Source organism: Mobula hypostoma, chromosome 13, assembly GCF_963921235.1.
Source record: "Mobula hypostoma chromosome 13, sMobHyp1.1, whole genome shotgun sequence".
In the NCBI taxonomy this organism is placed as follows: Eukaryota; Metazoa; Chordata; class Chondrichthyes; order Myliobatiformes; family Myliobatidae; genus Mobula; species Mobula hypostoma.
In genome coordinates, this window is record NC_086109.1 from 10,294,373 (window position 1) to 10,319,945 (window position 25,573).

General features: G+C 43.5%; 1 protein-coding gene across 1 annotated transcript in view; it reads left to right on the forward strand.

Moving 5' to 3' along the window:
* LOC134355417 (N-fatty-acyl-amino acid synthase/hydrolase PM20D1-like) overlaps positions 1–25,124 on the forward strand; it is a 102,970-nt gene extending 77,846 nt beyond the window's left edge. The window contains 4 exon segments of the mRNA XM_063065268.1: positions 4,238–4,309; positions 6,169–6,334; positions 10,393–10,492; positions 20,474–25,124. Coding sequence (XP_062921338.1) covers positions 4,238–4,309; positions 6,169–6,334; positions 10,393–10,492; positions 20,474–20,645 — 510 coding nt within the window. The 3' untranslated portion in view covers positions 20,646–25,124.
* The last annotated feature ends 449 nt before the right edge of the window (positions 25,125–25,573 follow it).

Here is a 25,573-nt window from a genome sequence, read left to right on the forward strand (position 1 = left end):
CTGAGATGCTGGAAATTCAAAACACAAAATGCCGGAGGTGCTCAGCAGGCCAGGCAGCATCTATGGAAAAGTGTCAACAGTTGACATTTCAGGCTGAGACTGTTCTTCAGGACTTAGAAGGAAGGGGTAAGATGCCAGAATAAAAAGGTGGGGAGGGGGAGGGGTAGGAGGCTAGACGGAAGGTGATTGCTGAAGCCAGGTAGGTGGAGAAGGTCAAGGACTGGAGAAGAAGGAAGCTGACAGGAGAGGAGAGTGGACAGTAGGAGAAAGGGAAGGAGGAGAAGGTCCAAGAAGAAGTTTATAGGCGGGTGATAAGATGTGAAAGGTCAGAAAAAAAACAATAAGCATAAAGAACAATAAAAAATAAATACAAGTTTAAAGCAATCCTGCAAAACACAATGTACAAATAACTTGTATTCACCGAGTGATTGTCTTGGTGATGTGTATATTGTGGTGGAGTGGGTTAATGGGTGGAGATGTTGATCAAACAATCAGCTTTTTGAGTCTGGTAGTCCCAGTACGGATGCTGTGTGGCCTCCTTCCTGATGGAATTGGGACAATCCATGAGCAGGGTGGGTGGGATCCTTCATATTTCTGGCTTCCCCCCCATCATGACAGAAGAACATAATGATGTAATTTCATTCATTCTGTAAATTGGGCCAAGAAACTTAACAAAAGTCTAGTCTGTGGGCTTCGCTGGCATCTGGAATTTCATGTATCGAAACATGTAAGGGGGTTGGTATGATATCTTGATGTAAGAGCTCAGTTTTGTATGTTAAAGGGGTCTATAATCTGTCACCTATTGGACCCATTGAGAGCAGGTTGGTGGGGGGGGGAGGGGTCATAAGCATTTAATTCTAGCTTATTCTTCAGAACCAAGCAGACAGTAAAGTAGATTCCAGTGCAGATATAACAGGAAATCCAGCGAAATACAGCCAGGAATTAAATTACAGATATGCACAGGATGTTGAGAGATAGATTGTGGAAGGATTGAGGAAGGAAATCACAAGCAGACAATGCTGAGAGGGAGGGGCGAGAAGGGGAAGAGGGAATGAGTGAAAGAGACAAAAGAGAGTGCAATAGATGGAAAATCAGAGAGAGAAATGGGAAAGAAGGGAGAAAGAGAAATACAGTGAGAGAGTTGGGGAGGTGAGGGAGAGGCAAAAAGAGGAACAGTTGGTCAGAAAACCAGAGAAAGAGTTGAGGTAGATGCAGGAAAGAGAGAACTAGAGAGAGAGAGAGAGAGAGAGACAAAATGAAGACTCGATATGAGAGAGAGGTAGGGGGAACGAGAGAATGAAAAGGGTGAGGGGTTGAGTTTGGAATGTACCTAGCAGCCTCTCTTCTGAGCGTCTACAATGGAGCTGATGTCACTTCAATATTAAGCTGCAGCTCCTGCGCTGAATTTCAAGACGCTCTGTGCTGTTGGCTGGGAGTGAATCAATTTGCATTACCACAGGCTCGCACAGACTGTGGAAAGCACATAAGCAGGCTGTAAAAAACAACTAACATCTCCAGGCCCGTCTGTGATGGTCAGGAGGGCTCGTGTGACTTTTGCAATTAAAACTGTGCCCAGTTTCCCAATCCGTGCTCCCTCAACCCTGTACTAATGACATCCCCAGACCAGACCAAACCCTTCCAACTCCGGGTTCACTCAGTTAGAATCTGGAACAGCTAAGCTGAAGGGACGTTAGGTCAGTGTTGTGCAGGCCCGATAGGGTGAGAGTGGAAAATGAATGAATCGGATGCACTGTATGGTAGCATGGTGGTTAGAGTAAACACTTTATTGTGCCGGTGGCCAGGGTTCAATTCCTGCCCCTGTCCGTTAGGAGTTAGTACGTTCTACTGTGTTGGTTACTTCCAGGTGCTCCAATATCTCCTACATTCCAAATGCACACAGGTTAGGGCTATGTTGGCACCACAAACACAGCTGTGCTTGTGGGCTGCCCCCAGCACATCCTCAGACTGCATGATCTTTGTGGAAGCGATGCATTCTACTGTATGTTTCAATGTACATCTGACAAATAAAGCTAATTTTTAATCGTAACACCCGGTAGTTCAGGCTAACAAAGACCCTCCTGGGCCCATCACTCCACCCGCTGGAAGTTAGTGGTACTGCAGCTGGCTTCACTCCGCTTCAAAACTTTTCCAGGACATATTGGAATTGGAAAAACTTTGAGCAGAGAACCATTCACCTTGTTGTAACTTTGTCACATGCCGCATCCTTATGATTATCTCTGTTCTCAGATGTCAAGCACACAGACCGAATCAGCTCCAACCATCTTTTCAAGGAGAATATCGAGATCCCTGTGTGAGAAGCTATCTCCTCATCTTGCCTCTAGAAGTGACGATGGCATGGACGTTAACCTATTAGACTAACAACGTAGAGACAGGAATTCAACTCTCTAGCGTAATGCTACTACAGCGCCAGTTGTATGATTGGGGTTCGATTCCCACCGCTACCTGTAAAGGAGTTTGTACATTCTCCCTGTGACATCACGAGTTTCTTCCGGGTGTTCCAGTTTCCTCCTGCATTCCAAAAATATGGGGATATGGCTGCTAAGTTGTGGGGGTGCTATGTTGGTACCTGAAGCACGGCAACACTTGCAGACTACCCACAGCACAATCCTTGCTGACGTACTTATTTATTTATTTGTTGGGATACTGCACAGAATAGGAGTTTCTGGCCTTTCAAGGCACACCACCCAGCAACTCCCTACGTAATCCTAGTTTAATCACGGGACAATTTATAATGGCCAATTAACCTACCAACCGGTATGTCTTTGGACTGTGGGAGGAAAATGGGGCACTTGGAGGAAGCCCACACGTTCCATGAGGACATACAGAGGCCCCTCACAGATGGCATCAGAATTGAACTACAGACTCCGACGCCCTGAGCCGAAATTGTGTCGCGCTAACCACTGCGCTACCGTGGTGCCTTCTCCACCCATAATCTAATGGCGGAGAGGAAGAAGTTGTTTGCAAACCGTTAGTGTGTATCTTTAGGCCCCTGTACCTCCTCCCTGATAGTAGCAATGAGAAGAGAGCATGTCCTCGGTGATGGGAGTCCTTCATGGGAGATGCTGCTTTCTTCAGGCACCGCCTTTTGAAGATGTCCTCGATGCTGGAAATGCCAATTTCTGCAGCTTACTCATGAAACAGCTGTAAATCCCGTCGGGTCACTGATGTCATATGAATCAGAATCACTTTATTGCCAATATGTGAAACATAACAGAATTGATTGTGGTTCAGTGCCAGGTATAAATAGCCATAGTCATAGTCATAGTCATACTTTATTGATCCCAGGGGAAATTGGTAAAACACAGGACAATACTATAATAGACAACACAATAGGAACCAACCATTCACAAGACAATAGCACAAACAGCCACAAGCAATCAACAATTAGCAGAGTGGTCACATGCGCAAATGTCAATAATCAAACTTAAACTGTGAACATATGAACAGACCCAATAATGATCAACAGAACAAGGAGAGCAGGAAAGGCCATGTAATGGATGTTGTGCTGGGACAGTTAGGGGATTATGAGGGAGGGAATCGGCTCTCCACACCCAGTTTGGCTAGTACCTGACCCCAGACCCAACAATGTAACTGACTCTCAAATAGCCTACAAAGCCACTCAATTCAAAGATGATAAGGAATTGGCAATATTTCATGAGTCTTAGATAAAACAGCAAGAAACAGGCTCGTCGGCCCAACTCAATGAACACGTTATCTATTCCCATTCTATCAGATTTGACTCACATCCCCCATACTCTTCTAATCCATTTACTTACCCAAGTTTAAGATCGTTTATTGTCATCTGTCTACATATATACAACCAAATGAAACAATGCTCCTCCAGACCACGGTATGCCCACAGTGCATAGTGGCCATGGTTATGTTGGGCTCGGATTGGCTGTGGTCAGATTGGCCTTGAATTGGCAGTGGTCAGGTTGGGTTCAGAGAGGCCATGGTCAGATTTGGCTTGAATTGGCCCTGATCGGGTTGAGCTCAGATCAGGTAATGCTAATGGAGTCAGGCCAGGTGTGAATAAGAGAGCATCAAGCTGATACAGGACTTTGGCTTTTACTATTACCTAGGATGTTCTAGATACATTAATGTGGAACATCTTTTCTTGCAGGTCTCTGCATTGTCCTGGGCAAGTGCTTAGTGCAGAGCTGATGAGGGAATTTGTTGACTTGACTTCATTAATTCTCTTTTTCTTCCTATTCAGGCAAACATGATTGCTTCTTCTGCAAGAGCAACAGTGAATTTCCGCCTTCACCCAGCTCACAGGCTAGAAGAGGTATTCTACATATCAATTACAGAGCAGATGGAAATGGTGTTGGATGAGGCTTGGTGGCTAGCACTCTTATCTCTGTGCACCAAGTCTAGAGGAGGTTCATGAGAATAATCCCAGGAATGAAAGGGTTAATGTATGCTGGATTGGGCCTTTACTCACTGGAGTTCAGAAGAATGAGGGGTTATCTCATTGAAACCTGTCAAATATTGAAGGCCTAGATAGAGTGCATTTGGAAAGGATGCTTCCAATAGTGGGGGAGTCTAGGACCAGGGGGCACAGCCTCAGAATAGAGGGACGTCCCTTTAGAATGGAGATGAGGTTGAGGAGGAATTTCTCAAGCCAGAATGTGATGAAACTGGAATTCATTGCCACAGTCAGCAGTGGAGGCCAAGTGTATATATATATTTAAATTAGAGGTTGAGAGGTTCTTTGTGAGTAAGGGTGTCGAGAATTACGGGGTGAAGGCAAGCGAATGGGATTGTGAGGGATAATAAATCAGCCAGCGAGTACTCGATGGGCTGAATGTCCTGTTCATCTCCCATGTCAAATGGTCTTATGTTCTAAGTCCCATCTCTCAACTGGAGTGCAAGGATTTAGGTGTCTATCAGAGGGTGTGGCACTGTCCGAGGTACCGTCATTCCCATGTCCAGACAGAAGAGATCCTCTTAGCTGTTATTTCAAAAGTTAACCAGCCAGTATACGTGTGTCAAACACAACTGAAACAGATTCTCTAGGTTCAAGTTGGGCATGGCTGGGTTGGGTCTGGTTTGGAATGCCTATTTTCAGATTAGATTAACATTGGTTTGTAGCACAGAAACAGAACACTTGGCCCATCGTCTTCATAACAACAATTTTGCCTATCTACACCAACCTCATTTGCCTGCAGTAGGCCAGCCTGTACTTTGCTTTGTCTACTCACCTGTGTGGTAAAATGACTTTTCAATGTATTGTTTGTACACTTAGTGGCCACTTTATGAGGTACACCTGTATATCTGCTTGTTAATGCAGATATCTAATCAGCCAATCATGTGGCAGCAATTTAATAAATAAAAGTATACAGACATTGTCATGAGGTTCAGTTGTTCAGATCAAACATCAGAATGGGGGAAAATGCAATCTAAGTGACTTTGACTGTGGAATGATTGCAGGTGCCAGATGGGGTGATTTGAGTATCTCAGAAACTGATAGGATTTTCACACACAACAGTCTCTGGTGTTTACAGAGAATGGTGCAAAAATTTTTTAAAAATGCAGTGAGTGGCAGTTCTGTGGGCGAAAACACATTAATGAGAAAGGAATACTTTTCAACCCAGTGTGGTCTTTGCTGTTGTAGCCCATCCACTTCAAGGTTTGATGTGTTGTGCATTCAGAGATGTTCTTCTGCACACACATGGTTATTTGAGTTACTGTCACCTCCCTGTCAGCTCAAACCAGTCTGGCCATTCTCCTCTGACCTCTCTCATTAACACATTTTTGACCACAGAACTGCTGCTCACTGCATGTTTTTTTTTTGTCTTCTACACTATTCTCTGTAAACTCTAGAGCTTGGTGTGAGTGAAAATCCCAGGACATCAGCAGTTTCTGAGATACTCAAGCTGCCCCATCTGGCACCAAAAATCATTCCACCAAAGTCACTTAGGTCACATTTCTTCCCCATTCTGATGTTTGATCTGAACATCTGAACCTCTTGACCCTGTCTGCATGCTTTTATGCACTGAGTTACTGCCACACGATTAGCTGATTAGATATTTGCATTAACAAATGTACAGGTATACTTAGTAAAGTGGTCACCTCATGTATTTTCTATAAGATCTCTGCCAGTCAGTTGTCCATCCTTCTGAACTGTGTTCTATCTTCTTTCAGCTCCTCCAGCAGATCCAGCATATTATTTCTGATGAGCGAGTTAAGATTGAAGTTCTACAATCTAGTCCTCCAATTCCAATGAGTTCCTATGATGATGACGCCTTTGGGTACCAAGTTATCAAAGCAACAATTGGCAACATTTTCCCTGATGTGGCCATCACTCCAGGTAAGAGAAGACAGGACCAAAATTAAAAAGTTTCCATCCCATTTTGTTTCAGAGGTTGCAATAACTGGAGTCACTCCGGGCTGAAGTTATTGATCTCTGTGTCCGCTTGTTACTGACTGGATTCCCTGTAATGGAGGGAACTTCAGCCAATTTCACATGTGGATATGCTTATGCTGCATTCGTGAATAATGTGTTTTTGGAAGTTAACTTTGCATATCAATATAGTTTGGTCAGTATTGGATCCAGAGTAACAAGTATTTTGTTCTCTTTTACACTCATGCACTGAGCAATGACAGTAATCAATCGTGAAACTTGATGTTATTAGAGGCTGTGGATTACAAAGAGAAAGGAGCTTTTGAATATTTCTTCACAAAATCCAAGAGAATCTGCGCAGCTCTCTCTATATCCACATCTTGAGATTTTGCAGACCTTCCTCTGGGCTTTATAAGGTGTTGGTCAGACCACATTTGGAGTATTGTGAGCAGTTTTGGGCCCCTCATCTATGAAAAGATGTGCTGGCAGTAGAGAGGGTCCAGGGGAGGTTCAAGAGAAAGATCCTGGGAATGAAAAGGATAATGTGTGAGGAGCATTTGATGGCTCCTCACAATGCCTGTTCTTGCTGGAGTTCAGAAGAATGAGGAGGAATTTCGTTGAAACATACCAAATAGTTGAAAGTCCTGGATAGAGGGGACGTGGAGAGGATATTTCCTATAATGGGGGAGTTTAAGACCAGAGGGCAGGCCTCAGAATAGAAGGATATCCTTTTAGAACAGCGATAAGGAAGAATTTCTTCAGTCAGAATCTGGTGAACAGGAGGAAGTCATTGCCAAGGACAGCTATGGACACCAAGTCATTGGGCATATTTAAAGCAAAAAGTTGGTAGGTTCTTGATTAGTCAAGGTGTCAAAGGTTATGGGAAGAAGATACAAGAATGGGTTTGAGGTGGATAATAAATTAACCATGATGGAATGGCAGAGCAGACTCGAAAGGCTGAATACCCTAATTTTGCTGCTTGGTCTGATGGTCTCTACTTTCCCCTCTAACACCAGTTTCTTACACATTCACCTCACTGGTGTGGCCCGTGATTTCTGGCACCCGGACCCACTATTCTCACATCTCCTCCCTCGTCATTCTCAGCAGCACTTTCCCTAGCCTGTCCTTAAACCTAAACCAGTCCTGAGGCAGGGCCTCGGCCTGAAGCATCCACCATCTCTCACCCTCCACAGATGCTGCCTGATCTACTGAGTTCCTCCAGCAGTTTGATCTATATTCCTCCATCTGCTGTCTCCTTTGTCTCCTTGAAACTACAAATCATCTCTTTGAATGTTTCTTTCTTTGTCTTTTGTATTGTATCATGAGCAATGCTGACTGTACACTCAGTGGCCACTTTATTAGGTACGCCTGCTTGTTCATGCAAATATCTAATCAGCTAATCATGTGGCAGCAACTGAATGCATAAAAACATGCAGACATGGTGGAAGAGGTTCAGTTATTGTTCAGACCAAACATCAGAAGGGGGAAGAAATGTGATCCAAGTGACTTTGACTGGAATGATTGCTGGTGTTTGAGTATCTCAGATACAACCGTAGTGATCCTCTCATATCCCCTTTGCCTATCACCTGTCCAGCTCTTGGCTCCATCCCTCCCCCTCCTGTCTTCTCCTATCATTTTGGATCTCCCCCTCCCCCTCCCACTTTCAAATCTCTTACTAGCTCTTCCTTCAGTTAGTCCTGACGAAGGGTCTCGGCCCGAAACGTCGACTGTACCTCTTCCTACAGATGCTGCCTGGCCTGCTGCGTTCACCAGCAACTTTGATGTGTGTTGCTTGAATTTCCAGCATCTGCAGAATTCCTCGTGTTTGCGGTATCTCAGATACTGTTGGTTTTCTGGAATTTTCTCTAGAGTTTACAGAGAATGGTGTAAAAATACAAAGGCTCTCCAGTGAGTGGCAGTTCTGTGGGTGAAAATGCTTCATTAATGAGAGAGGTGAGAGGAGAATGGCCAGACTGGTTCAATCTGACAGGAAGGTAACAGGAATTCAAATAACCCAGTGGCATGGTCAGAAGAGCCCATCTGAAGCAGATGGACTACAGCAGCTGAACTACAGCAGCTGAAAACCACACTAGGTTCCACTCTTGCACCTAATAAAGTGGCCACCAAGTAAATATTTGCAAGTTTGTCATCCTTGTTTCGTCTTCTGAAATATACTACATGCATTTACTGATTCTGGCATCTACTCAACCACTGTGCAAACATTATTGTTCAAACATACAGAGTTCTGCAGCTGTTCCCACTGTCTGTCATCACTGATTGCTGTCGTTAGATCACCCATGCGCATAGCAGCAGCAGACTTTAACCATTAACAAACCCTGGGGAGCACCTCGTCCCTTCCGAGTCGGAAACGCCTACCCCAGATCTTTACTTTCCAACTGTAGATGTTTTCTATCCATGCTGCCACATCTCCTCGCTAACGTGTTCCTGAAATGTCCAATAGGTCGCTTGGAAGACCCCTAATTTAGTGCCTGCGGAGAACAGGAGAGGCATGGAATTTTAAGACCATTAGACCATAAAAGGTAGAAGCAGAATTATACCTATTGGCTCCACCATTCCATCGTGGCCGATTTATTATCCTCCTCAGCCCCCATTCTCCTCCCCTCTCCCTGAAATCTTTGACACATTTACAAATCAAGAACCTATCAACCTCTGCTTTAAATATACCCAATAACTTGGCCTCCAAAGCCCTCGGTGGCAATGAATTCCATAGATTCACCATGCTTGGGCTTAAGAAATTCCTCCACACCTCTGTTCGAAAGGGACGTCCTTGTACTCTGAGGCCTAGGCTCCCCAGCTATAGGAAACATCCTCTCCACATCCGCTCTACTGAGGCCTTTCAAAATTCAATAGCTTTCACTGAGAGCCCCCCCCCCCCCATTCTTCTAAGCTCCAGTGAGTCCAGGCCCAGAGCCATCAAACAGTTTCGATGGATTACTGATCCATGACTGCAATCTGGTTAAAAATAATCTTACAGAAATTCCAAACATAGCATCCTTTAACTACTCGTGCTTTTCCAGAGACCCACTGATCTAGGATTATGACACAATTGGCAGCCATTCAGTCCATTGAGGTTATGCTAGATCCTTTTATGCCAATCCCATCAATGCCATTTTCCCTTCTTTCTCCATAGCCCGGGTTCTCACGTGCTTTCCCAACAACACTCCAATTATGAAGAACTACATTTAACAACCAGATTTAAATTGGTTTATTATTGTCACTTGTACTGAGGGACAGTGAAAACCTTGTCTTGCATACCGTTCATACTGATCAACCCATTACAACAGTGCATTGAGGTAGCACAAGGTAAAAATCATAACAGACTGCAGAATAAAGAGTTACCATTACAGAGAGCATGAGGGTAGACAATAATGTGCAAGGTCATAATGAGGAAGAGTTCATTTTATCATACTAGGGGACGATTCAATAGTCTTATAACAGTGGGATAGAGGCTATCCATGAGCCTGGTGGTTGTGTTTTCAGGCTTTCATATCTTCTACACAAGGAAAGGAGTGGAGGGTGAAAAGAAGGGTGTTTTAATTAACACAGTAGAAGGTGTTGAAGATGTCTGTGCTTCTGCACACTCTCCAAAGTTACAACGAAGACGGAACCTCAAAAGTCTATATCCAGTGCCCTCTACTCAACTCATAGCTTCTTAAATAAAAACCATGGAATTATTAAACATTACCTGCCTTCCAAAGTTGGCTTCAAACTTACTGTCCACCTCCAGAACATCTTTCACAGTTGCCCCTTCATTTAGCGATGGTCCATTAAAATTATACATTTCTTTCAAAAATTAAGAACAGAAATTCTTGGAAACAACAGGAATTCTGCAGATGCTGGAATTTCACAGAAATTGTTGGAAATGTTTTTCAGCCCTGATGTATTCTGTAAAAAGTGAAAAACAAAGTTAATGTTTCAGGTCAAAGACCATAATGTTCTGTGGAATGTGTTTTATGTTTTTGCTGTGCTAATTATTTATATAATTTCCTCCCCTTTGCATCCAGGCCTCTGCATTGCAAGTACTGACACCAGGCACTACCAGAACCTGACCACAGAACTTTACAGATTTACCCCAATGATCTTGAAGGAAGAGGACATTGCTCGGTAAGATGCTGGTACAAGGGTACTGTTCATGTCTTAAGTATTCTCTTTATGAGTTCCACCTCAGCAGTTTATTGGTAATAGTATTGATTTATAACTGTCATGAAAGCACAGGATGGGAAAAAGCAGCAAAGGGCCATAAACTCAGCCAGCGCCATCACGGGTACAACCCTCTCCATCATCAAGGTCACATACAAAAAACAATGTCTCAAGAAGGTGTCACCCATGAACAAGGAACCCAACAACCAGGACTCGCCTTCTTCTCATTGCTGCCATCAGAGATGGAGTACAGGAGCCTAAAGACACACGCTCAACATTTTAGGAACAGCTTCTTCCCCTCTGCCTTCAGATTTCTGAACGGTCCACGAACCAGTGAACAGTCCCTCAGCGTTTTTGCTCTCTTTTTGCAGTGCTAAGTTTTATATTGAAGTTTCTTATTGTAATGTGTTTTTTTTATGTATTGCACTATGCTGCCGCCGCAGAGCAACAAATCTCGCGACACATGTGAGTGATAATAAACCTGCTTCTGATTCTGAGGTACAGTGAAGTCTAAAATCACGTAGCACCAGGCTCCAGGATAGCTTCTATCCTGTTGATGCAAGACTGTTGAATGATCCGCTAGTACAATAAGGTGGACTCTTGACACAACCTCTCTCCTTGCACCTTACAGTCTGCCTGCACTGCACTTCTCCAGTAGCTGTAACACTTTATTCTGCATTCTGTTACTGTTTTCCCTCGCATTAAATGCATGGTTTTCATGAAACATTGGTTGTCAGGAAATGTAGAGGAGGCTTGACTCAAACACAAAGCAGCAGAGATGATTTAGCAGCGAACTAGAGCTTTAAAAATAAACTGTAAAGTAATAAGCCACAAGAGGCCACAAACCACATGAAAACGGACACTAAACACAACCAGGCAACAAGGCAGGAGCAAGTGGTTGGGGCTGGCTGGTTGGATGGGTGAACAAGGCGTGCAGATGAGAGCTGGGTTTAAATAGGTTGCAGGTGATGAGTTGGAAATGAGTGGCAGGTGACTCATGGCTGGGTGGAGACTGGGAGCTGCCTGCCTGTGCAGGTCTGAAAAAAACTATTTGTAGCAGTATCACAGGCACATTACATCATATAAGCAGCATTCACATGAAAAGAAAAAAACATAAATAAACATAATTTAACAACAAAGAACACAATTAGAACAAAATCTCCATTTGAGTGCAAAGTGATCAAAATAGTTACAGTGCCAAACTGTAGTGATTAAGGTTTTGCTGGGGGGTGTTGGTTGAAAGGAAGTAGCTGGTCGTGTAGGACTTCAGGCTTCTGAACCTCCTGCCCAATGGTGTGCCCATGATATATTGGGTTGAGTCCACTACTCTCAGTGGCTTCTTAGGTTCCTGCACATTCAACTTGCCGTACCAGACCATGATGCAATAGTCAGGGCACTTTCAACAGGACATCTGTAGAAGTTTGTTCGTGGACAACGACAAGCTGAACTTCCTTAACCTCCCAAGAACGTGAAGACACTGGCACTGCTTTCCTAATGCTTTGTACAGACAGCATGCAGAACAAAGACTGTGCCTTAGTACATAGAGGTAGATTTGGAAATAAAGCGTTTACCCTTTCAGTGTATGAGAGACCTGTTCACGAGTTTGCTGGAAGGGACAGGAGCTGTCCTTCAGCCTGGTGACGTGCATTCTCGTTCTTCAGCCGGATGGGAGAGGAGAGAAGAAAGAGCGACTTTAACCTGAAACATTAACTCCGTCTCTTCCCACAGATGCAGCCTGACTTGCTGAGTGTTTGCAGCATTTTCTGGTTTTGTTTTATAATACATTAATACTGCATTTTCTTGAAAAGGAATTGCCAAGTCAGTGAGGTTCTGCCGGTTATGAGGCCACCAGATGGTGTCACTGTAGCTTAGTGGTCAGCACAACGCTTTACAATACGGGCGACCCGGGTACATTCCCCAGCACTGCTTGTAAAGAGTTTGTATGTTCTCCCCGTAACTCTGTAGGTTTCCTCTGGGTGCTCCAGTTTCCTCCCACAGTCCAAAGTCTACCGGTTGGTAGGTTAATTGGTCATTGTAAATTGGTGGGTTGCTGCACAGTGTGGTTTGAAGGGCCGGAACAGCCTACACCATGCTGTCTCTCAATAAATAAAAATAAAAATAAATAATAAGATGCACAGATGAGGTAAAACATTTTGCTAATATTCACCATATTAGGATACATATTTGAAGAGAAAATCAAAGCCAATAGTTCTGATTATCAATTCATATTTATTTCAGATCCAAATTCAGGTTTACTTATCACACGTACATCAAAATATACAGTGAAACGCATTGTCTGCATTAACAACCCACACACCCAAAGATGTGCTGGCAGTAGCCCGCAGGAGTCACCACACATTCTGCCATCAACATACAGCACCTCTAAAAAGTAGTCACCCCCTCCCCTTCGAAGTTTTCATGTTTTATTGTTTTACAACATTGAATCACAGTGTATTTAATTTGGCTTTTTTTGACACTGATCAACAAAAAAAGATTGTGCTGTGTCAAAGTGAAAACAAATCTCTATAAAGTGATCTAAAAATATAAAACACAAAATAACTGATTGCATCAGTATTCACCCCCTTTAAATCATCATTGGTGCAGCCAATTGGTTTTTGATGTCACATAATTAGGTAATGGAGATACCTGTGTGCAGTCAAGATGTTTCAATTGATTTTAGTAAAAATTCACCTGCATCTGGAAGGTCCAACTGCTGGTAAGTCAGTATCCTGTCAAAAACTATGCCACGAAGACCAAAGAAAACTCGAAGCAACTCCACAAAAAGATTATTGAAAAGCACGAGTCAGGAAATGGATACAAGAAAATTTCGATGTCACTGAATATCCCTTGGAGTACAGTTAAATCAATCATCAAGAAAAGGAAAGAATTTGGCACAGCTGTAAATCTGCCTAGAGCAGACCATCCTCAAAAACTGAGTGACCGTGCAAGAAGGGGATGAGTGAAGGAGGCCACCAAGAGACCTGTTGCAACTCTGGAGGGGTTACAAGCTTCAGTGGCTGAGATGGGAGAGACTGCAACAACTGCTGCCTGGGAGCTTCACCAGTCTCAGCTTTATGGGAGAGTGGCAAAGAGAAAGCCACTGTTGAGAAGAAATCACATGAAATCTCGGCTAGAGTTTGCCAAAAGGCATGTGGGGTCTCTGAAGTCAGTGGGGAGAAGGTTCGATGGTCTGATGAAACCGAAATTGAGCTTTTTGGATATCAGACTAAATGCTATGTTTGCCATAAGCCAAATACTGCCCATCATCAAAAACACATCATCCCTACCGTAAAGTATGGTGGTGCGTGCATCATTGTGTGGGGATGCTTCACTGCAGCAGGCCCTGGAAGGCTTATGAAGGTAGAAGGTAAAATGAATGCAGAAACGTAGAGAGAAATCCTGGTGCATTCTGCAAGAAAACTGCTACGTACTTGGGAGAAGATTTGTTTTCCAGCAAGACAATGACTTCAAGCATAAAGCCAAAGCTACACACATGAATGGCTTTAAAACAACAAAATTAATGCCCTGCAATGGCCAAGTCAGAGTCCAGACTTCAATCCAACTGACAATTTATGGCTGGACTTGAAGGGTTGTTTACTCATGATCCCCATGCAATCTGACAGAGCTTGAACAGTTTGGTAAAGAAGAATGGGGAAAAATTGCAGTGTCCAGATGTGCAAAGCTGATAGAGATCTATCCGCACAGGTTCAGGGCTGTAATTGCTGCCAAAGGTGCTTCTACTAAATACTGACTTGAATGGGGTGAACTTATGCAATCAATTATTTTGTATAATTAATTTAGATCACTTTGTGGAGATGTATTTTATTTTCACAGGAAAACATCTTTTTCTGTTGATCAGAGTCAAAAAAAGCCAAATTAAATCCATTGTTTATTGTTTTACAACTTTCGATCACATGAAAAGTTCCAACAGGGGTGACTACTTTTTATAGATACTGTATGCCTAATATGTTCAGCAGAACAACACAAGCAACTACAACCAAACAAGACAAGACAACAATAGCAAAACAAACTCCTTTCCCACCCATTCAACACACACACACACACACAAACACCCCCACCCTCCAGCCCCAGGACAGATCAGTTTCCAGCCTCCATTGCAGTATTGCATATAGTAAGCTCTGTGATGGCAGGTATTAGCAAATGTTCCCTGCTCTGTCTGTGAATAGTTTTCTCACCATGTATAATCACTATAATTTACTTACTTCAAAGTTGCTGGTGAACGCAGCAGGCCAGGCAGCATCTCTAGGAAGAGGTACAGTCGACGTTTCAGGCCGAGACCCTTCTGAGCATCCTCAATTTAATTACTCTTTTGTTTTCTCAATGTAAGAACAGCCTTAGGAAAGGTGCATATTTCAGCCAGCCAAATTGGGTAATTTTCTTGTCAATCAAGTCTAGCGATCACGCTAGTAATTGAGAGTGACTTTATACACCATAATATGTAAGTAACTATCCTCCACTCGCTGTATATCCTGGCAAAATTACCCTCCTTGTACTGAGGGAAGTTGCTTGTTGTAGTTGAGAGCATAACGTAACAGTTAGCACGATGCTATTTTAGCTCGGGGCATCCCAGAGTTCAGAGTTCAATTCAGGCACCGTCTGCAAGGAGTTTGTAAGTTCCCATTATGAACCACATGGGTTTCCTCCAGGTGCTTGGGTTTCCTTGCACAGTCCAAAGACGTACCAGTTAGTAGGCTAATTGGTCATAGTGAATCGTCTTGCAATTAGCCTGGTGTTCAACAGGTGGGTTGCTGGCTCATTGGGCCAGAAGGACCTGTTCAGCTCTGTACCTCTAAATAAATAAAGTAACATAGAATACTACAGCAAAGAACTGGCCCTTCAGCCACCATGTTATTCCAGCCTTGCCTCCCACTCAACTCGCCGTCTTTCTTTCATCCACGTGCCTATCCTAGAGCTGCTTAAATGCCCTTAATGTATCCGCCTCTATCACCACCCCGGCAACACATTCCACACACCCACCCTCCCTGTGTAAAAAAACCAACCTCTGACATCCCTCCCCTATACTTTCCTCCAATCACCTTAGAATTATGCCCTCTTATATTAGCCATTTCTGCCCTAGGAAAATATCGCTGGCTGCACACTAAGCCTCTTCAAAGTTCAAAGTACATATAGGTTACCATATACAACCCTGAGATTCATTTTCTTGCAGGCATTCACAGTAAATCCAAGAAACCCAATAGAATCAATGAGAGATCACACCCAACAGGACAAAAAACCAATGTGCAAAAGACAACAAATTCTGCAAATTCAAAAGAAACAGAAGTAATAGGCAATAAATATCGAGAATATGAGATGAAGAGTCCTTGAAAGTGAGTCAATAGTTTGTGGAATCAGTTCAGAGATGAGATGAGTGAAGTTATCCAAGCTGATTCAGAACCCTGATGATTGTAGGGTAATAACTGTTCCTGAATCTGGAGGTGTGGGATCTAAGGCTCCAGTCGGGAGCAGGTTTAATCAATTTTTGACACACCCAGGTGGCCGTACTTGCCTATGTGGAATGATTTGAATAGGTCATTCATATTCAGTGAGTGTTTAAGTTCCAGAAGACATGCCCGACGTAAACAGAGCTGAATGGGACTAACATCAAATAGCTGGAATCTCTGCTGTGTCGTCAGGGCAACAGAAATTAACCGTACTTGATTTCCATGCTGAACCTATATACATTGGCTGATATGGCAGACACAGATTAACCGGAGTAACTGAAGTTACGTCCACACTAGACCAGATAAATCCGTAACTGAAGCTTTTTCTCTTCGTTTTGACCCTCTGTCCACACTGAAACGGCGTTTTCCTCCCCCGAAAATGGAGATTTTCAGAAACGCTCTCCACAGTTAATAAATCTGAAAACGCCTAATGTCGGCCGTTGTAGTGTACGGGGTAACCGGCTAATTTTTAAAACCGCTGTCATGACGTGCCGGAACAAATGGTGGCGGCAGCGTGGCATTTCATTGTGTTCTTGAAGGCAACCTCCAACACCACAACAATATCTGACAGTAGATGTGTCACAGCCTAATGTAGCATTGTATGGAAATACAAGATAACACTGATGCAGACACGTTTTATGCATTTAACAGGTGCTTTATTAATGTATTGCTTGTGCAAACATTCAATAGATGCAATTGTCACTTTTGCCCAATAACTCGTTTTATTGCACATGTTAAATACAGCAAAATAATACACAAAGACATGGCAAAAGTAAAGGCAAACAAATGAGGTAACAGCAAATTTCACTTTTGCCCAGTAACAAGCCTTATTGCATTTAGTTGTAGCTGTTGTCCCTTTCATCGGTGAAGAGACTATGGCTGTAGGAAATGTTTCTGGACAAACGCGCACCAAGTCTTTCGTTTGGCAATTTCCTTTTAAGTTTTTCTAGTCTGTAACGGGACAAACGCACACCAAGTATACCGTTTCCTCTTCGCTTGTTTTCTGTGTGTCCTGCACATGCCCAGTAGGAGGAGATTCGCCCAAATATCCGTTTTAATGTGGACAGAGGTATTTTTAAAAACGCTTAGTGTAAAAACACCTGTCGTTTTTATGCGAAACTGGCGTTTTCAAAATTGTCCGGTCTCGTGTGGACGTAGCCATAGTCACAGCATGGAAACGGCCCATCACGTCCATGTCGTCCCATTTGGTTCACCTGCAGCCAGAGACACTCTCCCAGGACAGAAATGGCTAATACAAGGAAGCATAATTATAAGGTGTTGGTCATATAGTGGGGACACCAGAGGTATGTTTTGTTTTTACACAGCCTGTTGGGTGCGTGGAGTGCACTGGCAGGGTGGTGGTAGGGACATTTAAGAGACTCTTATGTAGGTACATGGATGATAGAAAATGGAGTGCGATGGAGGAGTGAAGGGTAAGATTGATTTTGGAGTAGGTTAAGGGGTCAGCACAACATTGTGGGCCAAAGGGCCTGTACTACGCTGCAGTGTTCTACATTCTACGTACAATAATCTCATTTTCCCACATTAGGTTCATAGCCTTCATGCCCTGCCTCTTTATGTGATTGTCTAACTGTACTTGACCATGTTATCTCCTCTGACCTAAACACAAGAGATTCTGCAGATGCTACAAATCCAGAGTAACACACACAAAATGCTGAAGGAACTCAGCAGGTCAAGCAACATCTATGGAAAGGAATAAAGAGTCGATGTTTTGGGCCAATACTCTTCAACAGGGCTTTTAGTGTGTGTTCTAGATAACAACTGCACTTGGTACCAAAAAATTTACCCCTCTGGTCCCCTTCAACACTCCTTACTTTCCTCTTACACCTACGTCCTCTTCCTTATACCTTTAACACGGGAGAAAGATAATGTCTCCTCTGTCTATGCCTCTCATAATCTTATAAACAATTATCATCTCACTCCACTGCCTCCTTCACTCCAGGGTGAACAAGTCCAACCTGTCCAATCTCTCCACATGACTAAACTTGTCCAATGCAGGCAACATTCCGGTGAATCTCCTCCGGCCTCTCCCCAGTGCAATCATATCCCTCCAATGGTATGGTGACTGGAACAACTCACAATACCTCAAATATGGCCACAACAATGATTTGTAAAGTGGCAAAATAAACTCTCAACTTTAGATATCCTGTGTCCCGGACTATGAAGGCAAGCATTCCATGCACCTTTGTCACAACACTCTCAGCCTGTGTTACCACCTTCATGGAACTGTGGACTTCAACTTTCTGTCCAACAATGTTTGTAATTTTTTCAATTTTTATCTAGAGGTAACAGCACAGCAACAGGGTCCTTCTTGTTCAACGAGCCCACGTCACCCAGTTACACCCACGTGACCAATAAAACTGCTAACCCCCATGTCTTCAGAATGTGGGAGGAAACCCACACAGTCAGGGGGATGTTACAAACTGTAAAGTTTTAGAGACAAACCAGCAGCAAGAGATTTCACACTGATTTGGGTTTTAATGTTAAAACCACCATCTTTATTAGTATCTACTTATAATATAGTAACTCAACCAAGATAGACAAAAGTTAACAGTGTTATGTATATATATGTGTGTAAGTATAACTCCCAAACACACACACACACACACTCTCTCTCTCTCTCTCTCTCTCTCTCTAAAAATCTGAAGCAAACTCCTTCAGCCTGTGACTGACATCATAGTCCCACCTCACTCAGGCGCTTAAAAGCGACAGTCCACAGTAAATGAAACCTGTGGGTTCGTAACAGGGAGAATGTATAAACTCCTTACAGACAACGGTGGAAGTTGAACCCAGAATGCTGATGCTGTAATAACATTACAAAAACTGCCACGTTACTGGCCTATTTAACACCCTATCATTTATAGTATCTGCCCGCCCCCTACTGTCTTCCCAAACTGTGTCACCTCACACTTCTCAGAATTAAGTTCCATCTGCCACTGCTCTGCACAATTTCCGATCTGATCTCCATTCTGCTGTGGACTTAGAAAAGGCTTTTTAAATACTCAATGCAATACCAGTGCTGACATATGTTCCTAAGCCTTTCAAAAATAGCCTGTGCTCTCTCGCAGTGCCCTGCAGAATGAGAATCAGGTTCATTATCACTGACATATATCATGAAATACATTGCAAAGAAATAAGTAAGTAGATACATAGATACCTCTCTTTTCTGCTCTCTCTTTGCACTACCTATTTAATATATATATATATAGTTATTCCTTACCATGTCCTCTGGCACATTGGCTGGCAACCTTGCTGTTTCTTCTGCATTTTTGACTGTATTTTATGAGGCCGAGTTGGTAGCTCGACACTCAACCCAGCACGGGTGGAAAGCATGCAGACAACTAGCCAGATTCGAACCTGGGAGCACTTGCCTTGAATTGCGGTGCAGCTGCCACTATGCCATCAGCCGGCTATAAAATGTTATATTTCTTATTGTAATTTATAGTTTTTTTATATTTGCAATGTACGGCTGCCACAAAACGATGAATTTCATGACATATGTCATTGATAGGGTGGTGGGGTGGAGATGTGTCTCTACCAAGGGAGGTGTAAGGTGCTCCTTCCCTCCGCTAGCCTGCAGGTCGCCCTTGGGCAAGGTGTAGCACCTGCTTGGCCCCCGATCAGGGTCACGTGAAGCCACGGGAGAAGATGGTGGATGGTCGTATGAGTGGCTGGTGGATATCACATCCTGGTTATGTGACCACTGACGTCAAGGGCAGACAATCTCTGAAGAGTATTGATAATAGCTGGGGTCACCCGTCTTGTAAAGACACTGCCCAGAAGAAGACAATTGCAAACCACTTTTATAGAAAAACTTGGCTAGAACAATCATGGTCATGGAAAGACAATGATTGCCCACATCATACAACATGGCAGAAAATGATATTAAACCTGATTCTGATTCTAGATAGATGGTGCAAAAGAGAAAGTGAGGTTGCCTGAGCCAATAGGCTGGTCCTGGACTTATTTCCTGGCATAATTTACATATTATTATTTAATTATTTATGGTTTTATATGGCTATATTTATACCCTGTTCTTGGTTGGTGCAACTGTAACGAAACCAAATTTCCCTCGGGATCAATAAAGTATGACTATGACTATGACTTTCATGGCTTCATGGGCCTTTCACAATCAGATGGTAGAGGGGAAGATGCTTTTGCTAAAATGCTGAGTGTGTGTCTTCAGGCTCCTGTACCTCCTCCTTGATGGTAGTAGTGAGAAGAGGGCTTCTCCCTCTACATTCAGTTTTAACAAAGGACTGCAGCTGGTGCATTAATGTGAAAATATCATAATTAGCTATGGGGTTAAAGGGAGAAAGTAAGAGAATGGGGTTGAAAGAAAAGATCAGCCATGATTGAATGGCAGAGCAGATGGGCTGAATGGCCTGATTTTTCTCTTCTATAGCCTTATCATTGATAAGAAATGATTTTTTTTTAACATAACTGTTTTTTATTTTTTCAGGTTGCATGGTGTGAATGAAAGAATACCTGTGAGGAACTATGAAGAGGTGGTTCAGTTTTACTTTACCTTGATACAGAACTCAGACTCTTAGTGCCTCCCAGGTTCCCACAATTCCTCCTATGATCTGCAGGGAACGAGCCAACAGAAGGCCCCAGGATCAATGCAATCTTGAAACGTATGAAGTTCTCACAAACCTCGCCAGCAGTTAATTCCTTCCACAGCTCTTGAAGTGGATTCAGAAAAAAGACGCAACCTCATTTCTGCATATCAAAGGATAAACTTTTGACAGCACATGCTTTTGGAATGTCGAGGCACGTGGGTGTTTGGAACAGGGTATCCGTAGAACTGGTTTACTAAGTCTTCCTGAAAGGATGAGGAAGTTGTTCTCAGAGCAGTCCGGGACATGTTAGTGCTGTGGATACTAGTGGGAGAAATTGCTCCTTTAAACTGTTGTCCCTTGCTCGTGGAATCGCTTGATAATGGACAATTCAGAGAAGCTGAGGAACATCTGAATCCAGATGAATTTTTTTTGCAGCAGAACATGCCTTTGCTGTTAACGGGCACATGAAGAAACACTAAATGAATGAGACCTTGACCTTGGTTGCAATAGCAAGGCCTCGTCTAATTCTAATCAATATGACTATCAGTTAACTACAATATGACTTATCACCACAGGCTGGAAATACTCCGCAGGTCAGATTCAAAAGGCATCTATGGATGTGGAAGGAAACAGGGAATAATGTCTTGTCTTATCCATACTGCACCAACCATGGATCAACCATGATTGTATTTGAATGGCAGGACAGGCTCAAAGGGCCAAATGGCTTACTGGTCCTACTTTGGCATTTCTAAGACAGGTTGCATCCTTGTGGAGGGAATCAGAGTTAATCATTGATCCAAAGCATTAACCCTGATTCCCTCTCGACAGAAGCTGACTGACATTGTATCTTGTAATGACATAGAACGAGACTGTTCAGTCTTGAAGATCCATACCATCATCCAGGGGTGCAATTCTCATTAATCTCTTTCTTCTCTCCCCTGCAATTACCACACGGCCACCAGTTTCCCTTGACGTGTTTTTGCCAATGACCTAGGCGGGCCAGCCAGCATCTATGGAGAAGAGTAAACAATCGATGTTTTGGGCCGAGACCCTTCGTCAGGACTGAGAAAGAAGATGAAAGGTGCCAGGATAAAAAGATGGGGGGAGGGGCCCGTCTTCAGGACTCGGCCCGAAACCTCGACTGTGTACTCTTTTCCCTAGATACTGCCTGGCCTGCTGAGTTCCTCCAGCATTTTGTGTATTTTTATATACGCAATTTCCATTTACCTACTAGCACATTGTTGTGATGTTGGAAACCAGGGAACTGGCAGAAAGCCAACCGGTCACAGAGAGACCTGCTGAGTTCTTCCAGCATGTTTGCCGTTTACTACAACTGGAGTACTTCACTTTTAAATTGCACAAATCCACGTGATTACATATAGCAGTGCAGTGATTACTTTGCCAGATGTGCAGACCATTGCACAATCTCGAATCCAATCACAGCACAGGGAAATTTAAATTCATCTAAATAATTAGCAACTCACGTCAACAGTGACCATGAAACTTTGGTCTGAGAACTCTACCCTCCTTTCTGTGTGACCCCATACTCATCAGTATGGATTGACTGTTAACTGTTGACGGTTAGAGACAATTAAGGAGGGACATTAATTGCTGGTGTTACCGATAAATGCCTTCTCTACATATCATTCAATATCTTTTGAGTGATGTAGATTTTATGGATTTATATTTAACATATAATATTTTCAACATAATATTTATTGACCAAAGTTAATGTATATTAATTTCATTCCTCTATAAATTATAAAGCTAAAGTTTACACTATTCTGAAAAGGGAATTTCTTCCAGCTAGGCTCCTGATTTCCCTTGTCAGATCAGTATATTAGTTATTGCCATAATAAATATTTTTGAGTGGTCGAATTGAAATCTTTCAGGATCATGTACTCTTGTGTTGTCCGTTCATAATCTAATTTAATTCAAGTTTAATTGTTGTTCAACCATACACGAACAGTCATGAATACAGCCAAACGAGATAGTGTTACTCCACGGTCAAGGTGCTAAACCCCACGTGAATCAGATCAGTTCATTGTCAGATACACGAGGGAAGCAATGGAATTCCTCACAAGCATGCGTGATCATAGTCCTGGCGTTAGAAAATGGAAGGCTCAGCTGAATGTTGGCGCCAGAACGTGTGGTGGCACTTACAGACTGCCCCTAGCACATCCACGGCAGAACGGTAGCATAGTGGTTAGCGCAAAGCCGTGCAGCAACGGCTGTAAGATCGGGGTTTGAGTCCCACCATCTGTGAGGAGTGTGTACGTTCTCCCCATGACTGCGTGGGTTTCCTCCGGGTGCTCCAGTTTCCTCCCACATTTCAAAGACGTACGGGTTAGGGTTAGTAAGTTGTGGGCGTGCTACGTTGGCATCAGAAGCATAGTGACTTGTGGGCTGCCCAGCACAATCCTCACTGATTTGATTTGACACAAACGATGCACTTCACTGCAAGTTCCAATGTACATGTGACAAATAAAGCTAGTCTTTACCTTATCGTTTGTGGTTAACACAAGTGACAGATTTCACTGCAGGTTTTGATGTACGTGTAATAAATTAATCTGAATGTGAATGTTCCTTCCAGCAGCTTACTGAATGCAAGCAATGCTTACCTTCTTGCTTCTTGACAGTTTCTTGGGCAGTACTGTGATGCAGTTAGCGGAGCCACCGCCTCACAGCACCAGTGACGAGGGTTCAGTGCTGATCTCTGGTGCTGCCTGTGAAGAGTTTGCACGTTCATTTGGACCTTTGTTGGACCTTGGTTATCTATAATTAAATATGTAAATGTACTCAGCATGGTAAGTTTGCAGATGATACTAGAATTGCCAGTGTGGAAGGTTATGAAGATGCACGGGGATCTTGATCAGTTTGTATGCAGGCTGAGGACTGGCAATGACTTTCAATGCAGATAAATGTGAGTTATTTCAGTTTGGGAGATCTGAGGGTAGGACTTGTACCGTGAATGGTAGGGCTCTTGGGAAGCGTTATGCATCAGGGGCACCTGGGAGAGTAAGTGCACAGTTTACTGGAAGTGTCTAGTCAGCTGGAAAGGGTGGTAAGGAAGATGTTCGGCAAGCTTCATCAATCAGGTATTGAGTATAGAGTCATAGAAAAGTACAGCACAGAAACAGACCCTTCAGCCCATCTAGTTCAGCCTGAAATGTTTAAACAGTCTACTCCTACCGACTCGCCCTTAGCTCTCCATATCCCTACTACCCATGTACCTATCTTAACTTCTCTTAAACGTTGAAATCGAGCTTGCATGCACCACTTATGCCAGCAGCTCGTTCCACACTCTCACGGCCCTGTGAGTGAAGACGTTTCCCCTCATGTTCCCCTTAAACTTCTTACCTTTCACCCTTACCCCATGACCTCTGGTTGTAGTCCCAACCAACCTCACTGAAAAAAACCTGGTTGCATTTACCCAATCTATACCCCTCATAATTTTGTATACCCCTATCAAATCTCCTCTCAATCTTCTATGTTCCAAGAAATAAAGCCCTAACCAATTCAATCTTTCCTTATAACTCAGATCCTCCAGTCCCGGCAACATCCTTGTAAATTTTCCCTGTACTCTTTCAACCTTATTTACATCTTTCCTGTAGGTAGGTGACCAGAACTGCACACAATACTCCAAATTAGGCCTCACCAATGTCTTGGGAGTTGGGAAGTAAAGTTGCAGTTACAGAAGACATTGGTGAGGCCTCACTTGGAATGTGAATGGTTTTGGCCATCCTGTTATGGGAAAGACGTTGCTAAGCTAGAAAGCATGCAGGGAGAATGTTGCCGGAACTTGGGGCCCGATCTGACAAGGAGTGGTTGTGTGGGTTGGGAGTTTATTCCCTGGAAAGTGGGAGATTAAGCAGTGAAGTGATATAGACAGATAAGACTTTGAGGGGCATGGACACTGAAAACACACAGTATTTTGTACAGGGAGGAGGTGCTAAAAATAAGGCATAGGTTTAAGATTGGGTGAGAGATCTAAAAGGGACGTCGGGGGCAGCTTTGTTATACAAAAGGAGGTGCATCTTTGGAATGAGCTGCCAGAAATAGCAGCTGAGGTGGGCGTTTTAGCAACGTATGAAAGGTAAGGACATGGATAGGAGAGGTTTCAAGGGCGGTGTGCAAAATGCAAGCAGTTTGGACTAACTCTCTGGGCAACACATTTGGCATGGACTAGATGGGCTGAAGGGCTGCCTCCATTCCACGACTTTTCCTGTGACCGAGTGATTTCCCTCCAGGTGACCCAGCTTCCCCCTCACGTCCCACGGGTGGCACGGTAGTGTAGTGGTTAGCACAGCACTTTACAGTACCAGTGACCCAGGTTCAATTCCCAGCAGTGCCTGTAAGGAGTCTGTGCATTCTCCCCAGGAGATTCCACCCACAATCCCACAATCTAAATTGTCCCGTGATTAGGCTGGGATTCAGCTGGGGGGTTGCTGGGTACTGTATCTCAGGAAATACAAATGAGCAGACAGGACAGAATTCGTTGGGGGGGCAGGAGGCTGAGGAGTGACTTTATCGAGGTAAATAAGATCACGAGGTCAGAATCCTGAGTGGACAGTTCTGAGCATGCCCAGTAACACGGGCGTGGCGATAAACCAAGGCCAACTTTCTACTGTACAGTTAAACAGGGACAGGTGTCAACAGCGACCTGCAGATCGAGGCATTCGATACCTGCCTCACGCAGTGTCACGTTGAGTCTGGACGGTGTGTTAGACGTTACATAAACACAGCACAGAGCAGGCTCTTTGTGTTTGTGCAAGACAAATACATTAGTAATCTTACGGCCAATTAAACTAATCCCCTTATGCCTACACAATGCTCCAAGACTATCTTGTGCCTACCAAGGCTCGCTTTTACCAGTCGAGGCATTGAGTTCAAAAGTCAAGAGGTTACGGTACAGCTTTATAAAACTTGGGTTAGGCAGTACTGAGTACAGTTCTGGTCACCCCGCTACAGGGAGGACGTTGAGGCTTTGGAGAGGGTGC